The 20,607-nt window shown below is 40.8% G+C and overlaps 1 protein-coding gene across 2 annotated transcripts in view; it reads right to left on the bottom strand.

Moving 5' to 3' along the window:
* Nucleotides 1-1,994: 1,994 nt before the first annotated feature.
* The window catches only part of FAR2 (fatty acyl-CoA reductase 2), a 120,018-nt gene continuing 101,405 nt past the window's right edge, over nt 1,995-20,607 (bottom strand). The window contains exons 9-12 of one of the 2 annotated variants that reach the window (XM_015871226.1): nt 16,783-16,954; nt 11,135-11,264; nt 8,751-8,878; nt 1,995-7,294 (exon numbers count right to left, since the gene is read on the bottom strand). In XM_015871226.1, coding sequence (XP_015726712.1) covers nt 7,132-7,294; nt 8,751-8,878; nt 11,135-11,264; nt 16,783-16,954 — 593 coding nt within the window. In that variant the 3' untranslated portion in view covers nt 1,995-7,131. The remainder of the gene's footprint in view (nt 7,295-8,750; nt 8,879-11,134; nt 11,265-16,782; nt 16,955-20,607) is intronic. The other variant, XM_015871232.2, reaches the window with a different exon arrangement.

Below are 20,607 nucleotides of genomic sequence, written 5' to 3'. Positions count from 1 at the left end.
GCTCAATCTATGTGGGGTAAGATGATTGACTTGCAGTCATAAGTTTCCATTTAGGCACAAGCTCATTTGGTCCTCAGCTGTTGAACCTGGTGTCTATCAGTGCTATCAGTCTCTCCTAGTTTGAGATAGATTTGTAGTTGTTATCAGTACTGTTGCCCGTTGTCTTCACGTGCAAAGGCTTTTGTTCAAGGCCAAGCCAGGTAGTCAGATTTCCTTGTCTGCAGCATTGCATTAGTCCTGCAGAATTTGTAGAACTTACAGTGTATATGCATATATGTATATATATGCACAGACGCATATACATGTGCACACATCTGCACACATTCAAAGATATTCCCACTCACACACATTTTTGTATCTATTAAGCCTGTGTTGTTGACAAGACAATACCTGTATTTGTCTTCACTCTATGTTCTAAATGCTGCACAAGACCTCATTGTTTAAAAGAAACGGGCCAACTGATGATGATCACTAGACTGTTTGCATGATTGCCTATTTATGGGAATGGACAAAAGGCTTCTCTTTCAGAATTAATGGTATGTGCCAAATACTACCTCAGTTTTCCAGTTGTTCTGGGTTTTTCTTTGTTCAGGAGTTGGTCCAATTCATTCTTCTTTTGTTTTTGTCTTATTTGAAAACTAGATAAAAAAAACCAAACACATCTTTTTTCCCCTTTTGGGGAAAATCTGAATGAAAAATACATTTGTGATTTGGCAGTAAGAGATGTACATGCTAAACAATTGACACTACGATTGTTGGAATTAGTGAAATGACTTCTGATGTCAAATGAAGGTCTTACCTTGTAAAACTAAGGTACTGGGGAATATTGTCAAATGAAAGTAGTAAACTTTGAGGAAGTTGGTTGGGTTACAGAATCACAGATTTCACAGAAATGACCCCGGGTTGGAAGGGACCTCAAGGATCATGTAGTTCCAATCCCCCTGCCTGGCAGGGCCACCAAACATACACCTTTACTAGAAATCAGGTTGCCCAGGCGCCCGTCCAACCTGGTCTTGAACACCTCCAAGGACGGGCATCCACAACCTCCCTGGCAGCCTGTCCAGGGCCAATACCACTCTCCTAGTGAAGAACTTCCCCCTAACATCCAACCTAAATCTTTCCCTCTTTTAACTTAAAACCATTTCCCCGTGTCCTGCTATTGTCAGCCCTTTCGAAGAGTTTACTCCCCTCCTGGGAGTAAGTTCCCTTCAGGTACTGAAAAGGCTGCAATGAGGTCACCCCGCAACGCTTCTCTCTCTCCAGGCTGAACAAACCCAACTCCCTCAGCCTGTCCTCATAGGGGAGGTGCTCCAGCCCCCTGATCATTTCTGGGCCCTCCTCTGGACCCATCCAAAAAATCTCCATATCTTTTTTGTACTGAGGGCTCCACACCTGGACAACAGTACTCCAGATGGGGCCTCACAAGAGCCGAGTAGAGAGGGACAATCACCTCCCTATCCCTTCTGACCACCCCTCTCTGATGGAGCCCAGGATTCCCATTTGCTTTCCAGGCTGCCAGAGTGCACTGCTGGCTCATGTTGAGTCTTTCGTCCATCAGGAACCCCCAGGTTCCTTCTCTGCCGAGCTGCTCTCAAGGACCACTCCTCCCAGTCTGTACAGGTGCCTGGGGTTCTTCCGGCCCAAGTGCAAAACCTTGATTATTAGCAGTCTGTTCTTTCTGAAGACCTGTCCCTCTCTCTTTCTGGGGTGGATTTAGTTGAGCTGCTCCCATCCTGATTGTGGGTATCTGGGTTAATGTCTCTCTGTCATTACTTTATTAAAAGTAGAGATTTTTCTTCCCTGCTTATTTCTCTTGTTCTGGCCTGTGCAGGAGGTGCTTGTGACGGCAGCTTCCTGTAGATGGGGCTGTGGTTCCACATACGCTGTGACCTGGATGGCAGCACGGTACAGATGTTCTGCAGACACGATGCCGATGCTGATCTGCAAGTAACCAGCTCCTTTAGCAATTAAGTTAAACACATACCAAATAACCATAGTTTTAAAATATTCTGTTTTATTAAATGTTTAAAGTAACATAAATATCATATTAACAATTTTATGGCTGAAGTTCTCAGAATCTGTGAATTTCCCATTTTATCTGATTTGTGAGCTCAGAAGCTTACGCCTTTACATTAGAAATTTGTAAGTACAATGTATAAGATTTACAGTTGTCTCATAGCTAACCGGAGAATAGAAATAGCAGATAGAACCATAGAAACTTTGGAAAGCGGGAGAATATTGGTTTTACTAAGTAAAATCTGCCAAGATTATATAAGAACAAGAAACTTTTCATAAGCAGCTTTGTGTTAATCTGAACAAAACAATTCACAGTTGGATTTTTAGCAAGAGAGAGAAGTGGGATAGTACTTAATTATTCCCCAAATACAATTATTTTAATTGCCTCAAGTAAATCTGTACCACCTTCATACTAATATTTAGCACCATATAGTGAAATATTCTTCCTTTTAACTGATGGCGAATATACCGTATGTTATTTACTCAGTTGTAGAATAAAGGATCTAATTGTAATAAAAATTTAAAAATTCACTTTTGCTTTCTGCAGTTGAATGTCAGTGCTGGAAGAGCAACACCATATGCTTTCAACCAAGAAGCTGTAGCATATTTACAAATAAAAGAATGCTTCCCCCCCCAACCCCCCCACCTTTTCCCAATTGCTCATTCATGATCATGATTTGATTATTTAATAGTACTACAGGTTAGATTTTCTTTACATTTGAAACAAAGATAGGTTTTCTTGCTTCATCTTAAACTGGTTTAGAATAGAGTATATCAAACAAGTGAGGCCTGTCATTTCAGTATAAACACATCTATGTTACCCTCTCTGCATGTTGCATGAGAACACACTTGTGCTGAAAGCTGTAAACATGCACACAGACAGCTATAATGATGTTTTCTTGGAAAGTGTAAAATAACAAATCCATTGAGGAGGTGGGTAATGTGCCAACATTAAGTTGAATGTCAGTATGTCTTCTAAGAAGAAATAATGTAGTTTTCTTAACAAAGTTATCAGGGTAGAGAAGGATGGAGGAGAGAAATTTTATTTCTTATAGTGGACATGCTGGAGGCAAACAGCCTTGGCTGTCAGTCAAATACCAGTTTCAACTCTGATTCATTTAGGGATTTTGTTGTTGTTACAGCAATTTAATGAAAAGCAGAGACACTTCTTAATGGCAAGCTTGTACTCGTTCTTCTTGGACAATGAAATGATATTTTCATACATCTGCAGACTACAGAATAGTGTTTACACAGAGAATTAACAGAACATGAGTACACTGCGTTCAGCAGTCATGCATGCTATTGCTGTAGCAGCACTGAAGGCCTCCAGCACTATGAGCGAGTAGCTACACTGCAGGTTCATAGAGTACAAAGAATTACAGATGATTATCTCATTATACTGTCCTGTGGCAGGTATTTTCTTTTGTGGCTATGCAGGATGTCTGCTAATACTGTTCTCTATGCTGCCTGTTGGCTTTTGGGGGAAAGAACTGAACAGGTTGTTAGGGAGCCTTTTAGTTTATCCATCTTATGAGAAGAAACTGATCACAGAATGCTGATGGAGCTCTTCCCCTGCCCACTGGGAGACAGAGCCCTCTAGGTTTGGCAGCTCATGCTTCTCTGATTTCTTGCATCTCCCTTTCCTCATTGAGCAGGATGTGCCATACCTAGCAACCCTTCTGCTATGAGCACAGGCTGTAGAAATGTCCCTCATAGTTTTTCCCTATAGCACTGGCCATGCTACCTCGATTGCGGGGGGTGGAGGGGAGTCTGAGTGAGACCTTTCTCAGTCATTCAGGTAGTAAAACTTTGAGCCTTCAGCCATGATTAGTGTCCATTCCTGAATTGTTCACATTAATTTGTGCACAAATCATAGGTCTTCACAGGACCTCTGATTTAACTTAACAAGAGCCCTAGCTTGTTTTTCTTTTGAGAAAAGAGTGAGTATATGTGAGAGGGAGAGAGATTTGGAATAATAAAAGAAGTTGTCACTCAGCATTTTATATATAGTCTCCAAGACTTGGATTTCTTCAGAGTGCATATAAGTACACTGAGAAGCACAAAGTAAAACATGTCCAAGGTAAGTCACTACTTGAGGTGAGAACAAATTCTTTCACTAGGTGCAGCTTTCCATGATTACTATCAGAAATGGCAGACAAATGCCATTGCCATGTGTCAGTTCTCCACTGGGTTTTTCTATTGTCTTTTTTTTTCTTTTTATGTTGTGGTTCAGATGATCACCTGAAAATGTCTCAGACCACAGGGAAATGAAGGTTCAAGTTTCATATGTGTTATGTCTGTGTTAAGACAAGCTAACAGCTTGATCTCCCCCATAGGCAAGGCCAGAGCACTGGAACCAGCTTCTGCCAACATTGCATAGGCTGTGAAAGGTCTCCAGATTAGCATACGCCATCCGCAACTGCAGCAGTTCTGTAACGTTCCAGCTGTCTTTCAAGGATGAGCAGGAGCTTTGCAGTAGCTGATACCTTCAGCAAAATGCTGAAGCACTTTAGAATGTGATACCATCAATGTTCTGCGTGAAGCCTGAAGTGTTCTTTTATACATGCAGAAATCAGGTTCAAATGTACTCATATTGAGCACATACATATTAGACTTGTTGGAACAATACAGCCTGTGCAAATTACTAAGAATGCCTACAGGCATAGTTGAAGGATGCGTGGCATAACTAGCATTGGTGAAGGGAAGGCAGGACACCGTACTCAAAGCCCAACAGTAGTATGTCTGGTCTGCATCAGCCATCTGTTGCAGGTATAGCACATCTGCAGTATTTGACTTTTCTGTGAGACACCGTATTGTTCTTATCTTGTGTGCAGCTTAAGACCTATGATTCCCTCAGCTGAAGCTTCTCTTCATGTGTAAGTCAGGCACTTACAGAAAAGGCTTCTTGGAGATGAGGTAGAATTCTTACCTCATTTTTTGTTTTTAAATGAAGTTTGTTTCCAAATAGTCTGCGGTTTTGTTCTGCTTTAAGCCTTTCATATAATTAGACTGGAAGCTGGCTGATGATCTGATTATTTACTTGAGGGAATGCAGACTTTCTAGTGGCATCCCTATAGTGACCTGCCTTGCTCTACTAAGGTAACCGTAGTCCCAGTTAGCCAAGTATAATGCAGCTGACCTTCACCATATAAACTGCTACAGAAGGAGCATGCATAAAGTATCTGGACCCCAGCTTGTAAACCTGGTCTTCTAGACAGTGATATCTTAAATTAGCACAACGCACAGAATGCACCGCCAACTTTCTGGCATTGGAAAACAGACAACTAACAGTTTCATTTTGAAAGTATGTTTTCAAGTCAAGAGCTTAAGGAAATTGTATCTTTTCTAGGAAATGCCGGAGTCTTGCCATTTTGGATACCAGGTTTCTGGTTAGGGCATGCTGCAGTCATCATTTGGCAGCTGCTTAAAATTAGACCCACAGGGCATACAAGCATATCTTATCTTGTAATTCCTTGCATCTTTACAAAGACTTCTGAATCAGCTTGGATGCTCAAATAAAAATACACAGTCATCATAACTTGCTCTTGCCTTTGCTACCAAAACCCTTTAAAGAATGACAGCTTTGTAAATGCTATTCTCAACTCTCAAAAGAGCCATTATGGCATTTAATGAGATGCAGCATTAAGACAGCTAATGTGACACAAGTCCAGGCAAACTGGATGCTGCAGTTCTTTCAAAAACTGGCTGTTTTCAAGTCTCATAATCTTACCATACTTATTCAGTGTAATCTGAACAAAATATATTCCACTATTACTTTTGATTTTGAAAATTTGATAGCATGAGTAAATCTGTTTTTGCACTAAGGCTGTCATTGTACCAGCTACTTTGAAGAAAATTCTCTCTTTCTCCAGTCTTTTCCAGGGGAATTCATGCTTCACTAGGTGAAACAAATATCTCCAGTAGCCATGAGCATTAGTAAGATCCTTGAATTCCTTTCTAAACTGTGGAGTAGGACAAAACATTACTTTCAGAGCACATGATAATTTTTACACAGAAGTCAACCTCTGAAACCTTTCTTAACCTCAACAGAAATAAGTTTCAGGCTCTCTTGACAAGTGGTAGCAGAGTTGTCCTGATTGATAAGATTCCCCCCATACATGTCTGTACATATTTTTCACCATCTGAAGTAAAGTGATTTAGCTTTAGTGAGATCCTGAAGGACAGTATCAGTTTGTTTTTGAGCTACAGGGAAGCAAATGGAATGGAGAAAGAGACCTACTTCTCAAAAATAATAATGAGTTTTTGATTTATTTTTTTTCTTCAGTCTTTTAGGTATTCTTCTCTATATCCTCAGAGTAAATAGAGCATTTTTCAAGCTGAAGAAATGTTCCAAGCAAAAGTGATAAATGCAAGTACAAGGCTGTTTAATGGAAGATAACTGCAACCTTAACCAATGAGAGAAGAAATGCCTCTCCATAAGAAAGCAGCATGTGAGTGAGTACAGTTAGCATAGGTATGTAAATTCTCTTTGTGTCTTCAGTTATGGCTTGAAAGTATCAGTCCTCAGTAGGAATATAAGACAAGATCTGAAAACTGTTCAGTGTGTTCACTGGCCTAGTGTAACTAGGATGTTTTTTCCCTCTAGGTTTTGAAAAATGGAAAATGTAAAATTTCTGAATGAGAATAAAGGAATAAATAGCCTCTTTATGAAGACCTCTTAAAGGTTAATTTCCTTGACTGGTTCTTCTTTGATGGCATTCTTTTCTTCCAAGGTTGTGTGCTTTAATCTGCCTCTTTTATGGAGGAGGATGGGATTAAAATAGTCTAAAACAGGTAGTACATGGGAAGACTGCAACTTTGGTTAATCTTTACTCTTGCACAATGAACTTTCAATAAAATATTCCATCTTCATCTGTTCCTAAAGCTTTATGGTTTTAAAAATCAGTCTGGTCCTATGAAATTAATACCACCATGTATATAACCATGTATTGGTTGTCAAAACTAAAAAGATGAACACATATTGGTGCACAATAAATGCAGGTTGCAGTTGGAGGGAGTGGATTTTTCTGCTACTTTCAGATTCTGATGCCCATTGTTGCTGGTTAGGGGGGACTGGAGGTCCTTCTGGAAGAGGCTGGTTGTTGATGGACAGCTTCAGTGCCTGAGGGTGCTGGATGCCCTGAAGTAGGAGAGGAACTTGTAGCAGAGGCTCACCACAAAGTACCAGATGTTTCGAGCCATCTGTGACCTTGCGATGAAAATGCGCCAGATGATCACGAGGAGAGTGGTGTTAAACGCGTACCGGATATTCCTCAGTCTGAGAAAAGACATAGGCATGTTACGGAGGAAAACAAAAACAAGAACAGCTTACCAGCTTAATTAATTTGCTACAGATTACTTTCTATGAAGTCTTGAAGTGGCCCTTGAGCTTTTTGCCCCTCCTATATAAGTGAAAATATTAGGCCTAGATGTCCTTACCATCCCACAAAGTCTGTGTTGAAGTTGCAGTGTAGTGAATTGTTAACATAATAGGTGGAATGTCTATATTCTAAGTGTCTCGTGTTCCATGTACTCTAATTTTTAAACCAGAGTAGATTGAAGAATAGACTGACTGAAAATTATTGGTTTTTTTTTGTTTTTTGTTTTTTTGGTTTTTTTTTTTGCTTTTTTTAAATTACAGTGTAGGGCACGTCAATACCTCCTTCTTTGATTTGGTATTTTAGTTTTTTTTGACTGTGTAGGATTGGTGACGAGCTGGAGGAATTTCGCAGGAACTGAAGAATACAATTATTCTTTCTATGTGAAACTGTGCTTTTAATGTTAAGAAATTACTCAGTAATCATAAAAGATATTAACTTTTGCAGTAATGTATCACCTGGAGTACTACATTCAGCTCTGGGACCACCAGCAACACAGATCTGTTGGACTGAGTCCAAAAGAGGATCATGAAGATGATCAGAGGGCTGGAGCAACTCCCCTGTGAGGAGAGGCTAAGAGAGCTGGGGTTGTTCAGTACAGAGAAAAGGCTGACTGTGGTCTTCCCGTACCTAAAGAGGAGCTACAGGACAGATGGGGACAGACTCTTTATCAGAGAGTATAGTGATAGAACAAGAGATAGTGACCTTAAACTGAAAGAAGAGAGAATTAAATCAGCTGTTAGAAAGGAATTATTTCTCAGAGAGTAGTGAGGCACTAGAACAGGCTGACCAGAGGAACTGTGGATGTCCCATCCCTATAATTGTTCAGTGCCATGTTAGGTGGGACCCTAGGCGACATGGTCTAGTGGGAGGTGTCCCTGCCCATGGCACAGGCATTGGAACTAGATAATCTTTAAGGTCTCTTCCAACACAAACCATTCTGTGATTCTAACACTCCTTACTTTAGCAACAAGCTGTTTTTCACTTCTCATAGTGCCCAAGAATGGTTTTCTTAAAAAAGTGGAGACTTTCTTGGAGACTTTCAGAATTAGGCTGGACAGGGCTGAGAGCAACATGATCTAGCTGGAGATGTCTCTGTTAATTGCAAGGGAGTTGGACTTGATGATCTTTAAAAGTCCATTCCACCTGAAAAAATTATTATTCTGTGATTCTAAGTCCTCTTTTTTTTTTTTTTTTTTTTTTTTTACAGGAATTAAAAATGAAGTGCTGATAATGCTCTGACACAAAATAAATAAGCTCTGCTATACTTATCTCCAACAATATTTATCTTCAATAATAACATATTGCAAGGTAAATAGCCAGGAGCTCTGGTACTTGTCATTGGTTATAACTTACTTTCGTAAGTGCTGCTTTGCTGCAGGGATGCCGGACATGTCCTCATTTAGCAAATACTTCTTAGCACCTAGGCAATAGCTTTCAATGTATTCTGACCAATGCAGCTGACGAACATCAAAGTTGTATAACTGGGATATAAAGACAAACAGCAGAAGTTAAATGCAAGTGTTCAAAACGAGTTCACATTAAGCACTGATGTGATCCAGACTAGGCCATCCTATTAAGTTTTTAAAGCTACTAAGTTTCAATGAACACGTGGACACTTAAAAACTGTATTTCATAGCTGTCAATTAGTTATTTACCCAGACAGAAATTTCAGAATAGCAAGTGAAAATTTAGTGCTAATTGGCAGAAAACAATGAAAACTTTTTCTTTCAGGTAGACACTTGTACATATATACATATGAATGTGCACCAAACCCTACACAGGCTCATGAAAGAAAAATGGCATTCCACTTAAACACTGGAGTTAATTGTGAATAAATAAGCTGAACACTGAATCAATAGGTGCCTCCGCATCAGTTGCAACTCCTTGTTGTGCTGCATTTACTCTCAGCATCTAGACTGACAGAAATCCATGGAATGGGTTACTATGTTGTTTGGCATCAATAAATCTCACTGCAGAGCTAATTAGTTAATTTCAGTGCTGATACTGGAAAAATTAATAGCAAGCTCTCAGGTTGTTGTCTGTCTATTAGAACAAAGGAATTATTTGTAAAGAGAAAGTGGTGCTGTTGGATATATATATATATATATATAAATACATATATATATATATATATATTTAATGGAGCAGTGAAGTAAATGTTATTTCTTACAGAGCCTTCAAAGGGAAGATATCAAAAAACCCAATCCTTTCTTTCACCTTCAGTGCAATCTAGGTCTGTTGGTTTGGTAAAGGAACTTTGGTATAAGAACAGCAAACAGTTGAGTGAACTGTGTATAAGTTAGGTTAGCTACTCTGCAAATTCCTGTGTGTCTGTCAGATACATATAGGGAACTATACTCTCCATAAAATACCTACACTGTTTTCATTATAGTGGTGGCAACACAGAATGTGGAGGATAATCCATAATCTCATAAGCAACGTGGGAAGTCTAAAACAGTGTCTAACTTGCACTGGAGTCCTTGTTGCTGTGCCTTTTGTTTATCTGCATCAATGCAAGCTTCTGAATCACTACCTGTACCAAGTAGGGAAGAAATCTCATGGCTCCCGTCTTCAGAATCTGTGTGATAATTTCATGTGAGACTTGTTTGATGTGAATGTCTAAGTACCCTTCTGAAAGGAGATACTGAACAAAAGTGCACTCTAATATTTGTATTCCTGCAGTCTTTCAGTTACAACCACACTCCAAAGGAATAGTATTTCAAACCTGTAAGGACTACAGCAGAGTTTGACATCCTGTAAAGTAATTGCTGTCTGGGGACTTACTTAAATCAGACAGGAACATTTTTCATATTGTTCATGCTAACTCACCATGCGTTAACTAAACTTACTCATGCAGTGCCCATTAAGACCAATGTGGATAAAAATGCCCAAATCTTTCAAGTGGTTTCTTTCTGGGCCTCCTACCAAATTTCATACTGCCAGAAGAGATGATGGAGAAAATGATACCATAAAGGAATTTCCTAGTTTTCCAAAAATAAATGAAACACTAAGAAAACTAGGATGAGAAACTACTGAGAATGCTACAGTTATTCAGTGATAATTGTATTAAATTTACCACATGTATTTGTATTACCACTGATACTGTCTTTCTGGGGTCCCTGTATAGCACATCGGTTAATATAGATACAGCCCCCATGAAAGGGGATGCTTGAAATTTTTAGGTCCCCAGAGTTGTTATGTGAAAATTAGAATTGACCATTTCTTCTTAGAAAGAGAAACATGTTTCTGTACAGACACAAATACACTTATCCTTCCAGCTCTACTAGGTATTTCAGTGTATGCAGTCAACTCAGAGGGCTGAGTACAGCTGGGTCATTGAGGATGTAAACTTATGTTTTCTTTGTGTGGGCCATTTTGGCTTTGGAAACAAATCTAGTTGATTTATATGCCAGACAGAAATCTGAGAAGGTAAAGAGTTGCTATGTTAGCTGGAATGAACAGTGACAGACTTCTCTCAGAAGAAAGAGCAACACATCTCAGGAGAAAACATTCTCCTACACGGAGTTTCCTGATGCCTTCCTAAATGGAAGATTCCTGATAAGTTCTTGAATAAAACAAGAAGAAATGTCTTTTTTTTTTTTTTTTTTTTTCAGGTTCAAGTCAATTGCAGTAACCCAGGCAGATGTCATTGGAGGACTCAACAATCTACAAAAAAAAATAGCTGCTGCAGATGAACAGAAGTGGAATTCAGCAGTCCACATGCATGACATACTCACCTTTTTGTCCTCTGTGTTAAGCTGACCCATTAACATATTCATATTATCTGAAGACCAATCCCAGGACTGGGTGGAGAAATACTGCAGGAGCATCATAGACTTGTGCAGTCGATTGATAATCTTCATCATTCTGAAACAGAGGAGGAGGATCAGAGATGGAGATAGAGTATGTTTTAATGCAAAAAACTGTAGTTTTGGTCTAGGTGTTTCCGCCAATCCAAGTGAATAAAACTTGCAATGCTCGAGGAGCCTTACACTTGTATGTACCAGGCTGAAAACCAACTCAGGACGATTCTAAAAACTGCTCCAGGTGAGGTCCTGAACCTACAGCTACTCAGCCTTTATTTTTATCTTTAATCTGAAAGCAAACACACATGCTTCAGGGCAAGACTGAGGCTTAATTTACAGATTTGAACTGAAGGATAGAAGTCTGTATCTACACTACATGGCATGCATATCCATGAACCAGTACTAAGTCAGCACAGTAGATTGCACAACCAGAAAAGTATATTTGTCTCATAAGATGGATACTTCTCTCTCTATCAAAGAAATGCTCTTCTGTTCTGAAACCTGACTTGGCCTGAAGTGAAGGCTCTGATTTTGGACCTAGCTTATACTGAGTCAGGTCTAATTCAGAGGTAGCTGCTTCTGTAGCACAGACAAGTTCTGAAGCCTATCACTAAAGTTCAGCTTTCAGATAATGGCAACTTTTATTTTTTATTTTTAATTTTTTAATCTTGGGTTTTCTTCCATTTCTCTGTTTTTCATAAAGGCCACAATTCTCCCTATGTAATACAGTGGCAATCTGGAGTGATTTTTGTGTCCTTTCTTACACAGGAAGGCTCTAATAGCAGTGAACTCCCAGTGGATAAAAGTTTTCATAGGCATTTTTGTGGTGAGGGAGAATGGGGGGGGCGGGCGGCGGAAAAAAGGGGGGGGTTTTTTTTTAACCCCCCCCCCCCCCCCCCCCCCCCCCCCCCCCCCCCCCCCCCCCCCCCCCCCCCCAAAAAAAAAAAAAAAAAAAAAAAAAAAAAAAAAAAAAAAAAAAAAAACCCCCCCCCCAAAAAAAGTCAACAAAAAGCTCCCCCAAGCCCTAGCCGCGTAGCCCCACGATCCCATGGTTATCGCCGGATCCATTTTTTTTTGGGCGGGGGGGGGGGGGCGGGCGGGGGGGGGGGGGCGGGGGGGGGGGCGGGGGGGGGCGGGCGGGGCGGCTATCTGGGGCGGGGCGGGCGGGGGCGGGCGGGGGCGGGGGGGGGCGGGGGGGGGCGGCGCGGCGGCGGCGGGGGGCGGGGGGGCGGCGGGGGTGTTTTGCCCTTGTCGGCAGGCGGGGGGGGGGGGGGCGGGGCGGGGGGTTCCAAAAAGGGGCCCCCTCCCCATTCACAAACTTCACAGAGTGTCCTGGTAATGACGAAAGCCAGTTCAGGGCTGCTAGACAGGAACTTTGGATATGAAAGTTCAGGTTTCTCATGTTTCTTGGCTTCCCCCCCTCCCTCCTCCCCCCTTTTTTTTTTTTTTAATAATAGAAGGGAATGACAGTAATGGTGTCCTGCCTCACAAGATTATTTGACAAGTGTCTCTGTGGTCATGAGTACAAAAGGCCTGTAGGGGCAGTTGTTTGAAAGTGCTGTGCTGTACAGTGCTTGATCTGTTCGAGAGAATACCATGTTCTCTCAAACTGGGTAAGGGCAAGAGAAAGAATCAAAAGGCTGATTTCTCTGGAAAACAGAGCTGTTTTTCATGAGGAATTTTGAGCTGCCTAGAGGGTAACAAAGTCACTGTGATAAATAAAAAGTGGCAGGCTTTAGAAGAATGGTGCCAGGCTGCCTCTCCTCGTGCAGATGTGATTGCCACTTAGATAAGAATTAAGCACAGCAAAAAGACACGATTCTTCTCAATACAGAGGAAAGCTGTGAAGCTTACTAAGCGTATTTAAAACATACATAGAGACTCCTAAGTTAAAGTGGCTTTCATTTTAGAAGCAAAACATCAAATTAAGGGAACTTTCATTCTGAATATTTTGTGCACAATGATTAAATGCAGTTTATTTAAACTACTTCAAAAGTGCTTCAAATTTAATCTCTCTGCCTGTGTGGGCAAGAACTGTGGGACAAAACTTTGAATATTTCAATACCTTAAAGGAACTCAGGAAAGAATGTATATGATTAGACTGCAAAAATCAGGAATTGCCCCTTAAACTGTCTCTTAAAAAGGCATCAGTATTTTTAAAATGCTTTTTAGGGTTAATGAAATCTGTCAGGAAACAAACAAACAAACAAACAATCCACCAAAAATAAGTGAACAAGCAAGCAAGCAAACAAACAAAAAAGACACTAAAAGAATCAACAGTGTGTCTCTACTTTTGTTTAGAAGATAGGTTGTTATACTGGAAAACAAATATCCTATTCACATGGCCTTCTGTCAGAGCCCCACCTATAGAACTACTCAGTGCAACTTATCTGATCAAAGAGAGAAATGAAGATATCTAAACAGGCATACATAAAACCTGGTGGTATATGCTAAGTGGTTCAGCTCAGATGTTGTGGGCACGTTTGAAGTATTTACTAGTTTGGATTAAGGTTTAGTGTAATGAAAAATATCAAGCGGAAATACAAATTCGTGTCTCCTGCTTTGTGGATGAAATGAGAGGGGAAAAAACCAACAACAGTAGCACCTGTTACTGACAGCCTTATTAGTTACATTTAAAACACGTGCCTTTTCTTCTAGAAGGATGTTTAGAACAGTGTTTTCTTTATTTTCTCCCATACTGAGCCCTGCATGAGCAGAGGGACTTGAGTGCAACTGATTGCCCCAAGAGACTAGTAATGATATATATAACACATTATTACCTTGGCCATGGATGGAAACATAGCAATGAGAATAAGCTATATAGGGCAGTTTTGCCAGACATCTAGCAATTTACATGAAGTGAACTAACATTTAAATTGAAGTTCTTAGGAGTGGAAATATGTAAAAGTTTAGGGCAGATAGATATGGCTACCTGCCATATATATGCCATAGATATGGATACCTGCACTTTCCCAATTCTGGGATATGGGGTACTGCAATCTGTACTAGTGAAGCTCATAGACTATACCTGAATAGTAGACTTGCAAAACCTTAACCAATTCCCAGATATTCTGTTGCATATGACAATCCATCACTTTATGATGAGCTGAGGATGGATACAGTAGAGAAATAAAGCCTGAATCTTGTTCTTGACAAAGAAGATTCTCCTGCTTACAAATCTGGCATATGGTCATAAAGGTAATCCAAGAAAATGCCAGGCTTGTTCTTCTATAGGTGGGAGTGATAAGTGGCAATTAAATTAAGCTTAGGTGCTTGTTTGAATGAGCTGTTACCACATTACCACGCTTACTATCACACTGTTGCAGTATGTGGATGAGCTTAAGTAGCCCTCTGGGAAGTAAAGGAGGATTATTATTTTAAAAAAAAAAAAAAAAAAAAGAAGAAGAAGAAAAAGACTTGGTGACCTCACAGATTCAATTCTCAGTCATGTCTGCTCAGGTCACGAATCTGAAAGTTCAGATCCTTCTGAGCATGATGAAATCTACTTGAGATTCAAAGAAGATATTATGACCAATGTCCACTGACTACCTACAACAATCAGATTTATGAAAAATGTCAATTGTAAAATCAGTGCCAAGACTTTACTGCTGCCTGTTTCAGCAGAGCATGGAGACTCCAGCCTATTCTTGCTCAACTTTACTTCATTTCTAGGGAAATTCTTGCCTACTGGATAACTGGAGGATTTTTCTTACTGACGAGTTTTCCTCTCTAGCAGACCATCAGAAAGGAATCAGAGCAGCACATCAGCCAGGGATTTCCCTGCAAACAGGCAAACCCAGTCTTCTAATAAGAGATGTCTTCTCCTGGCTTGGGAAACTCTGAGATGTGTAAATTGTATGGGTTAAAAGATCATCTAGTCTAACTCCCGTGCTAAGGCAGGTTCCCAAGAATAGATTGCACAGGAAAGTATCCAGGTGGGTTTTCAATATCTCCAGATAAGGAGGCTCCACAACCTCTCTGGGCAGCTTGTTCCAGTGCTCTCTCACTGTAAAGAGATTCTTTCTCATGTTCTTGTGTTACAGTTTGTACTTGTTGCCCCTTGTCCTGTTGTTGAACATCAACAAAAGGAACCTGGCCCCATCGTCTTGACAACAACCTTTTAGATATCTGTAATTATTGGTAAGATCTCTCACTCTTCTCCATGCTGAACAGTCCCAAGTTTCTCCATCCTTCTTCCTAAGAGGGATGCTCCCTAATCATCTTTGTAGCTCTACACTAGACAAGCTCCCTGTCCTTCAACTGGAGAGCCCAGAACTGGTCACAGTACTCCAGATGTAGCCTCAGCAGGGCAGATTAGAATGTAAAAGATCCTCCACTGACCTGCTGGCCGTGCTCTTTTTAACGCACTCTAGGTTTATCATTGGTCTCGTTGGCCACAAGGGCACACTAAAGTGTCAGTGTTCCCTGGCTTTTATCTCTTCCTCAGAAGTATATCCCCTTCCCCCATCAAATCTAGTTTAAAACTCTGCTAGTCAGTTCAGACAGAATGCTGCCCAGAACGTTCTTTCCCCATCTGGCCAATTTAATCCCATCCAACACTGACATGCTGTATGGGAAATTGGTAATCACAGCCTGAACCTCTGATTAATCAGCTGAGGCAAGTGTTGGGTCAGCTGTGGGAGCACAGGTGAGAGTAATCTAGCTGTGCTCCTGGAAGGGGTGGAGCTCGACTCCACCTCCTCTAAGACCTCATTTAAGGGCTGACCACCACTGAGGCAGCATCTTTCAGAGATTGCTTCCTGGTGGAGATTGCCCCAGCTTTTTCAGCCAAGGTATTGTTATTGGTGAGTTTTGCTTTACAAATAACCTTTTGAATTATCTTTGTTACCATCTTCATATTATTGAACTTTACACATGCCTTATCTTTTAAAGGTTCATCCAAGGTCAAAGAATCCCAAGCCCTGAACATGACACTATCTGTGCAGTCATTTAACTGATTCACTCTCCTCATTCTAGCTGGGTCACAGCCTCCAAATGGGAGGACAGAGAACACTGACTGTATTCCTAATCCATTCAGCATCTTTCCGAGGGATGAAAAGTGTCTGTTAATATTCTGTAGTCTCCTTGTTGCAGACTCATGTGACCTAGCTTGAATGAGTAGGAGCAGATAGTAATCCTCTGGCTTTATCAGACCTGGTAGGGTCTTGATGTCACAAATGTGGGTGCCCAGTAGGCAACAAACCTGCCTACATAGATTGTCTGACGGGCAAATGGGTACCACTCAGCAAGGAGTCCCGAGTTACTATATGCTCTTCAACTTCTTTTGGTGGTAGTGGTTCTAACATTGGACCTTGGTTAGACCAATTTAATGCAGTTGTCCTTTCTTGGGTCTAGAGCTCAATTTAAAACCTGTGCTGTGCTCTGGAATCTGGAAAGGTTGGGAATGCTGCATTATCCTATGTAGTTCTTTTTCTTTTTGAATAATCTCCTCAAGACAAGGCCTAGTTTGGTGAAGGACCAGGCAATCCATGCTGAAGAAGCCAGTTATCAAAAGTTAGAGATCTGTTCTCTGTAACAGCAGTGCATGTGGAGATGGTTGAAGGAATGCAGATTCTTACCTGGGCTTTCTTCCTGTGAGCCTCATGTACAAGTCATAGAGTATGGCAGGAGCCTTGTGACTAACAGTTATCCAGTACTGGTTTATTAAGTAGTTGGACGTCAAGTGAGCGTTGGGTGTTCTGAAGGCCTGTTCCAGTGGGTTTCTTTTGAATGTGGACATGACATACTGCTCTGTAAAAGAACAGGCATTTTACTTAAAAGCAGGTACTCAGATGAGATGGGCACAGTCATACTGACATGCTGCAGTAAAGTCCAAATTATGGTGCTTAACCTATAGTTCTGTGAACCACGTAACCAGGATTTGGACACTATGATCCTGTAGTCCCTTCTGGCATTAACAGAACCATAGAATATAGAACATCCTGAGTTGTAAGGGAGGATCCCTGGTTCCAAGTCCTTACCCTACACAGGACTATCCAAAAATCAAACAGTATTTCTCAGAGCATTGTCCAAATACTCCTTGAATTCTGTGAAGCTTTGTGCTTTGATCACTACCCTGAGGAGCCTGTTCCAATGCACAGCCACCCACTATACTTTTTTTCCTGACACTCTCCTGATGCAGCTCCATGCCATTCCCTCTAGACCTGACACTAGAGAGAAGAGAAAGGTGCCTGCCTGTCCAACTCCCCCTTATGAGGAAACTGTAGGCTGTTATGTGGTCTCCCCTCAGTTTTCTCTTCTGCAGCCTGACCACAGCAAGGGGCCTCATCCAATCCTCAAATATCTTGTGCTCTAGACCATTTTTACAACCCTTCTTTGGATGCTCTCTAATACTTTTTATGTCCTTCTTATATTGTGGCTGCACACACTTCTTGAGGTGAGGTCATACCAGTGCAAAGTAGAGATAATTCCCTGTATTGCTTATTTAAAACATGCTGCTTTTAGACTTAATACTGGCAAGCCTCAACTTTCCTATCAAAACACAATTGTTAACTATAGTTCTTTCTGAGTCAGAAAGAAGCTGCTTATTTATTATATAGTACACTCCTGCTCCTCAAAAGCCATAATTAAGTCTTTTCAAATGACATCTGACTTACAACATCAAGTACTGTAGCTTGCTTTCACGTGAGCTATGGATGCACACAGGCAGCAAATTCTGCTGCATTATTAATTTCAAAAACTCCCAATAGGGTGCAAATAATTTCATTCACTTTGTATGGTAAAGCACAGAATATTCTGGGCCCAGTTTTTGCAATGGGATGGAGCCACAGAAATGGCACCTAAACTAACTGGAGCGTTTGCATATTGAAAAGGCTTAATGGAACTGCAGTAGATGAATATAAGACTATTATTGTAGGGATTGACAAGCAGATGGTGCTGTTCTTTCTGAGCACCAATGAGCTAACCAAAGAATGTATACTTTTTTTTTCACTTTTTATTTTTTTTAAGTTGAGCTATTTGCTCTCCAGTGAGTTTGAGAGTTATGACAGCAAGCTGTGCTCATATTATAGTTTACAGTCTAAGATTATGTTACAAACAGAAAATCAGATTTGAATTTGGAGGTCCCAGAAATATCCAGATCATCTTTAGATAAGCAGATTTCAGTCATATATTCAGACAGTCCTCACAAGCATCTGCAGTCAGCTCATTAGTGCAATTCAAATAGTGACTTTTGCTTTACTTGTACTAGGTAACAGCAACTGGAGAACACTTATCGGAGAAGACTTTAGCTACAAAGTTGAGACAACAAAGACTTAAAATAGTTCCATTTAATCTGAGTGCGAATTCATTGTTATTTTTTTTTCCCCATTACACAGCACGCTTAATGGCTGAAGGCCAGATTTTCTGAAACTCATTTTACATTTCACTAGATAGAACTGACTGATGTCCTTTTCATGTAGCCACATTGCAATGATGTGGTTATTTTGCAGTCATCTTGTGGACAGTGATGTGGAAATCTTATGCTTTGCAGCATGCTCTCTCACTGACCTAAATGAAAAGTAGAAGTATTAAAAGTATTTCCATCAGATAGCAATGAATTTTTCTAAAATAAAACTTGAAAATTACCTTCTGTATTTCCAAGCATAGTCACAGCGTACAGCCTGAAAACATGCCCTGGAAGACAGTATTTACCTCTAAACTCCACAGGTTTCTGCCTTAAGCCTGGGCAGCCCCAGCTTGGCAGCAGGAGTTGAGAGCAGGGATTAGTTTATTGTGGTAATTCCATAATATATATGGAAACTCAAGAGAGAAACAGGTTGGTAGGAAAGAAGCTGCATCACCTAAAGTCATTTTCCCAGTCAGCATGCTGCAAGCTCCCACAAAAAGCTTTTCATGAAAATGAGTGTGTTGAGATCATGAACCTGAATGAGAGCATCTGCAGAGGTGAAATGCAGCAAATAGCTGTGCAGCCAGCTTTGAGAAGAGGAGACACAGGCTGCTGAGAAATGTGTCAGCAGCTTTGTCATCTGAAGTGTGACTCTTCTCAATGGCAGATTTAGGAGGTAAACAATTCTATCCCCAGAGCTTATGGAACAGGAGAGCAATCCCATGAACTTTGCTTCTCTTTCCCTCAAGGAAGTTTCTCCTAGAGACACTAAATGACAGTTTATGTCTAAGTTCTTACCTGCTTATAAGCATTTAAGTTCTTTTAGTCTTTTTTGGTCACTTCATTTCCTCATGGAAACCTGTCAGTTTCACTGATATTTTGGAACTGTGATCTTTTTGATACTGTCTGTATGCCCCTGTCTCAATTCAAATCCTGATGTTAATATAACATATATCAAGTTTTCAGCTGTACGTGGTTGTGAATACTATTTCCTCCTGGAATCACATTAAAGGTATTGTTGCCCTCGCCTCTTTGCATTTTTTTTTTAACTTCTTTGGCCAGAATAGCAAGAAGGAACAAGTTAACTTATAAGCAGAATGTGCAACTCTTGCCATGTCAGATGATCAGCCATGTTCAGAATTCACACAGTTCAGCAACACTTTTCACATTTTGGTTACATAATGCTTGTAGTGGATAAAGCAGCTATAGTAAAGCAGCAGCAACATTATCACAGAATCACAGAATTGTAGGGGTTGAAAAGGACCTCTAGAGATCATCGAGTACAGCCTCTCTGCAAAGCTGGCTCCCTGCAGCAGGTTACACAGGTAGGCATCCAAGTATGTCTTGAACATCTCCAGAGGAGATTCCACAACCCCTCTGGGCAGCCCATTCCAGTGCTCTGTCATCCTTGCTGTGAAGTTCTTGCACATACTGGTGAGGAACTTCATATGCTCCAGTTTATGGCCTCTGTCCTCTCCCCACAGACCACTGAAAAGACGTTGCCCATGTCCCTTTGTCTCCCACACTTAAGATATCTATTATTCAGATTATTCAGATCCCCTTTCAGTCTTCTCTTCTCAAGGCTGAACAAATCCAGGTCACCCAGCAACTGACCAGGTCCAGACCCTTTATCATCTTTGTCTCTCTCCACAGGACTCTCCAGGAGATCCCTGTCTTTTTTGTACTGGGGAGCCCAGAACTGGATACAATACTTCAGGTGAGGCCTGATCAGGGTTGAGGGGGAGGATTATCTCCCTTGAACTGCTGGCCTTTTAATGCACCCCAGGATGCCACTGGCCTTCTCGGTCATGAGGGCACACTGCTGGGTAGGTGGTAAGCAACTGCTTTTTGCATCACTTGTTTTATGAACAAAGTGTGTGGAGTGAGCAACAAGTTGTGTATTTAGCTGCTTGCTAGGTTAAACCACAATACTCCTGTAGAAAATCACAGAAATTCTGAATTTACAAGAAGATTGGTTGTATTTCATGGCTTTATGAATTTGTGCTATCAATATTCCACATCATTAACATCACGTAGTGCACGGGGGGTTAAAGAG

Source organism: Coturnix japonica, chromosome 1 (genome assembly GCF_001577835.2).
Source record: "Coturnix japonica isolate 7356 chromosome 1, Coturnix japonica 2.1, whole genome shotgun sequence".
Taxonomy (NCBI): Eukaryota; Metazoa; Chordata; class Aves; order Galliformes; family Phasianidae; genus Coturnix; species Coturnix japonica.
Note: the sequence above shows the minus strand (reverse complement) of the source record. Positions and strands in the feature narration are given on the sequence as shown.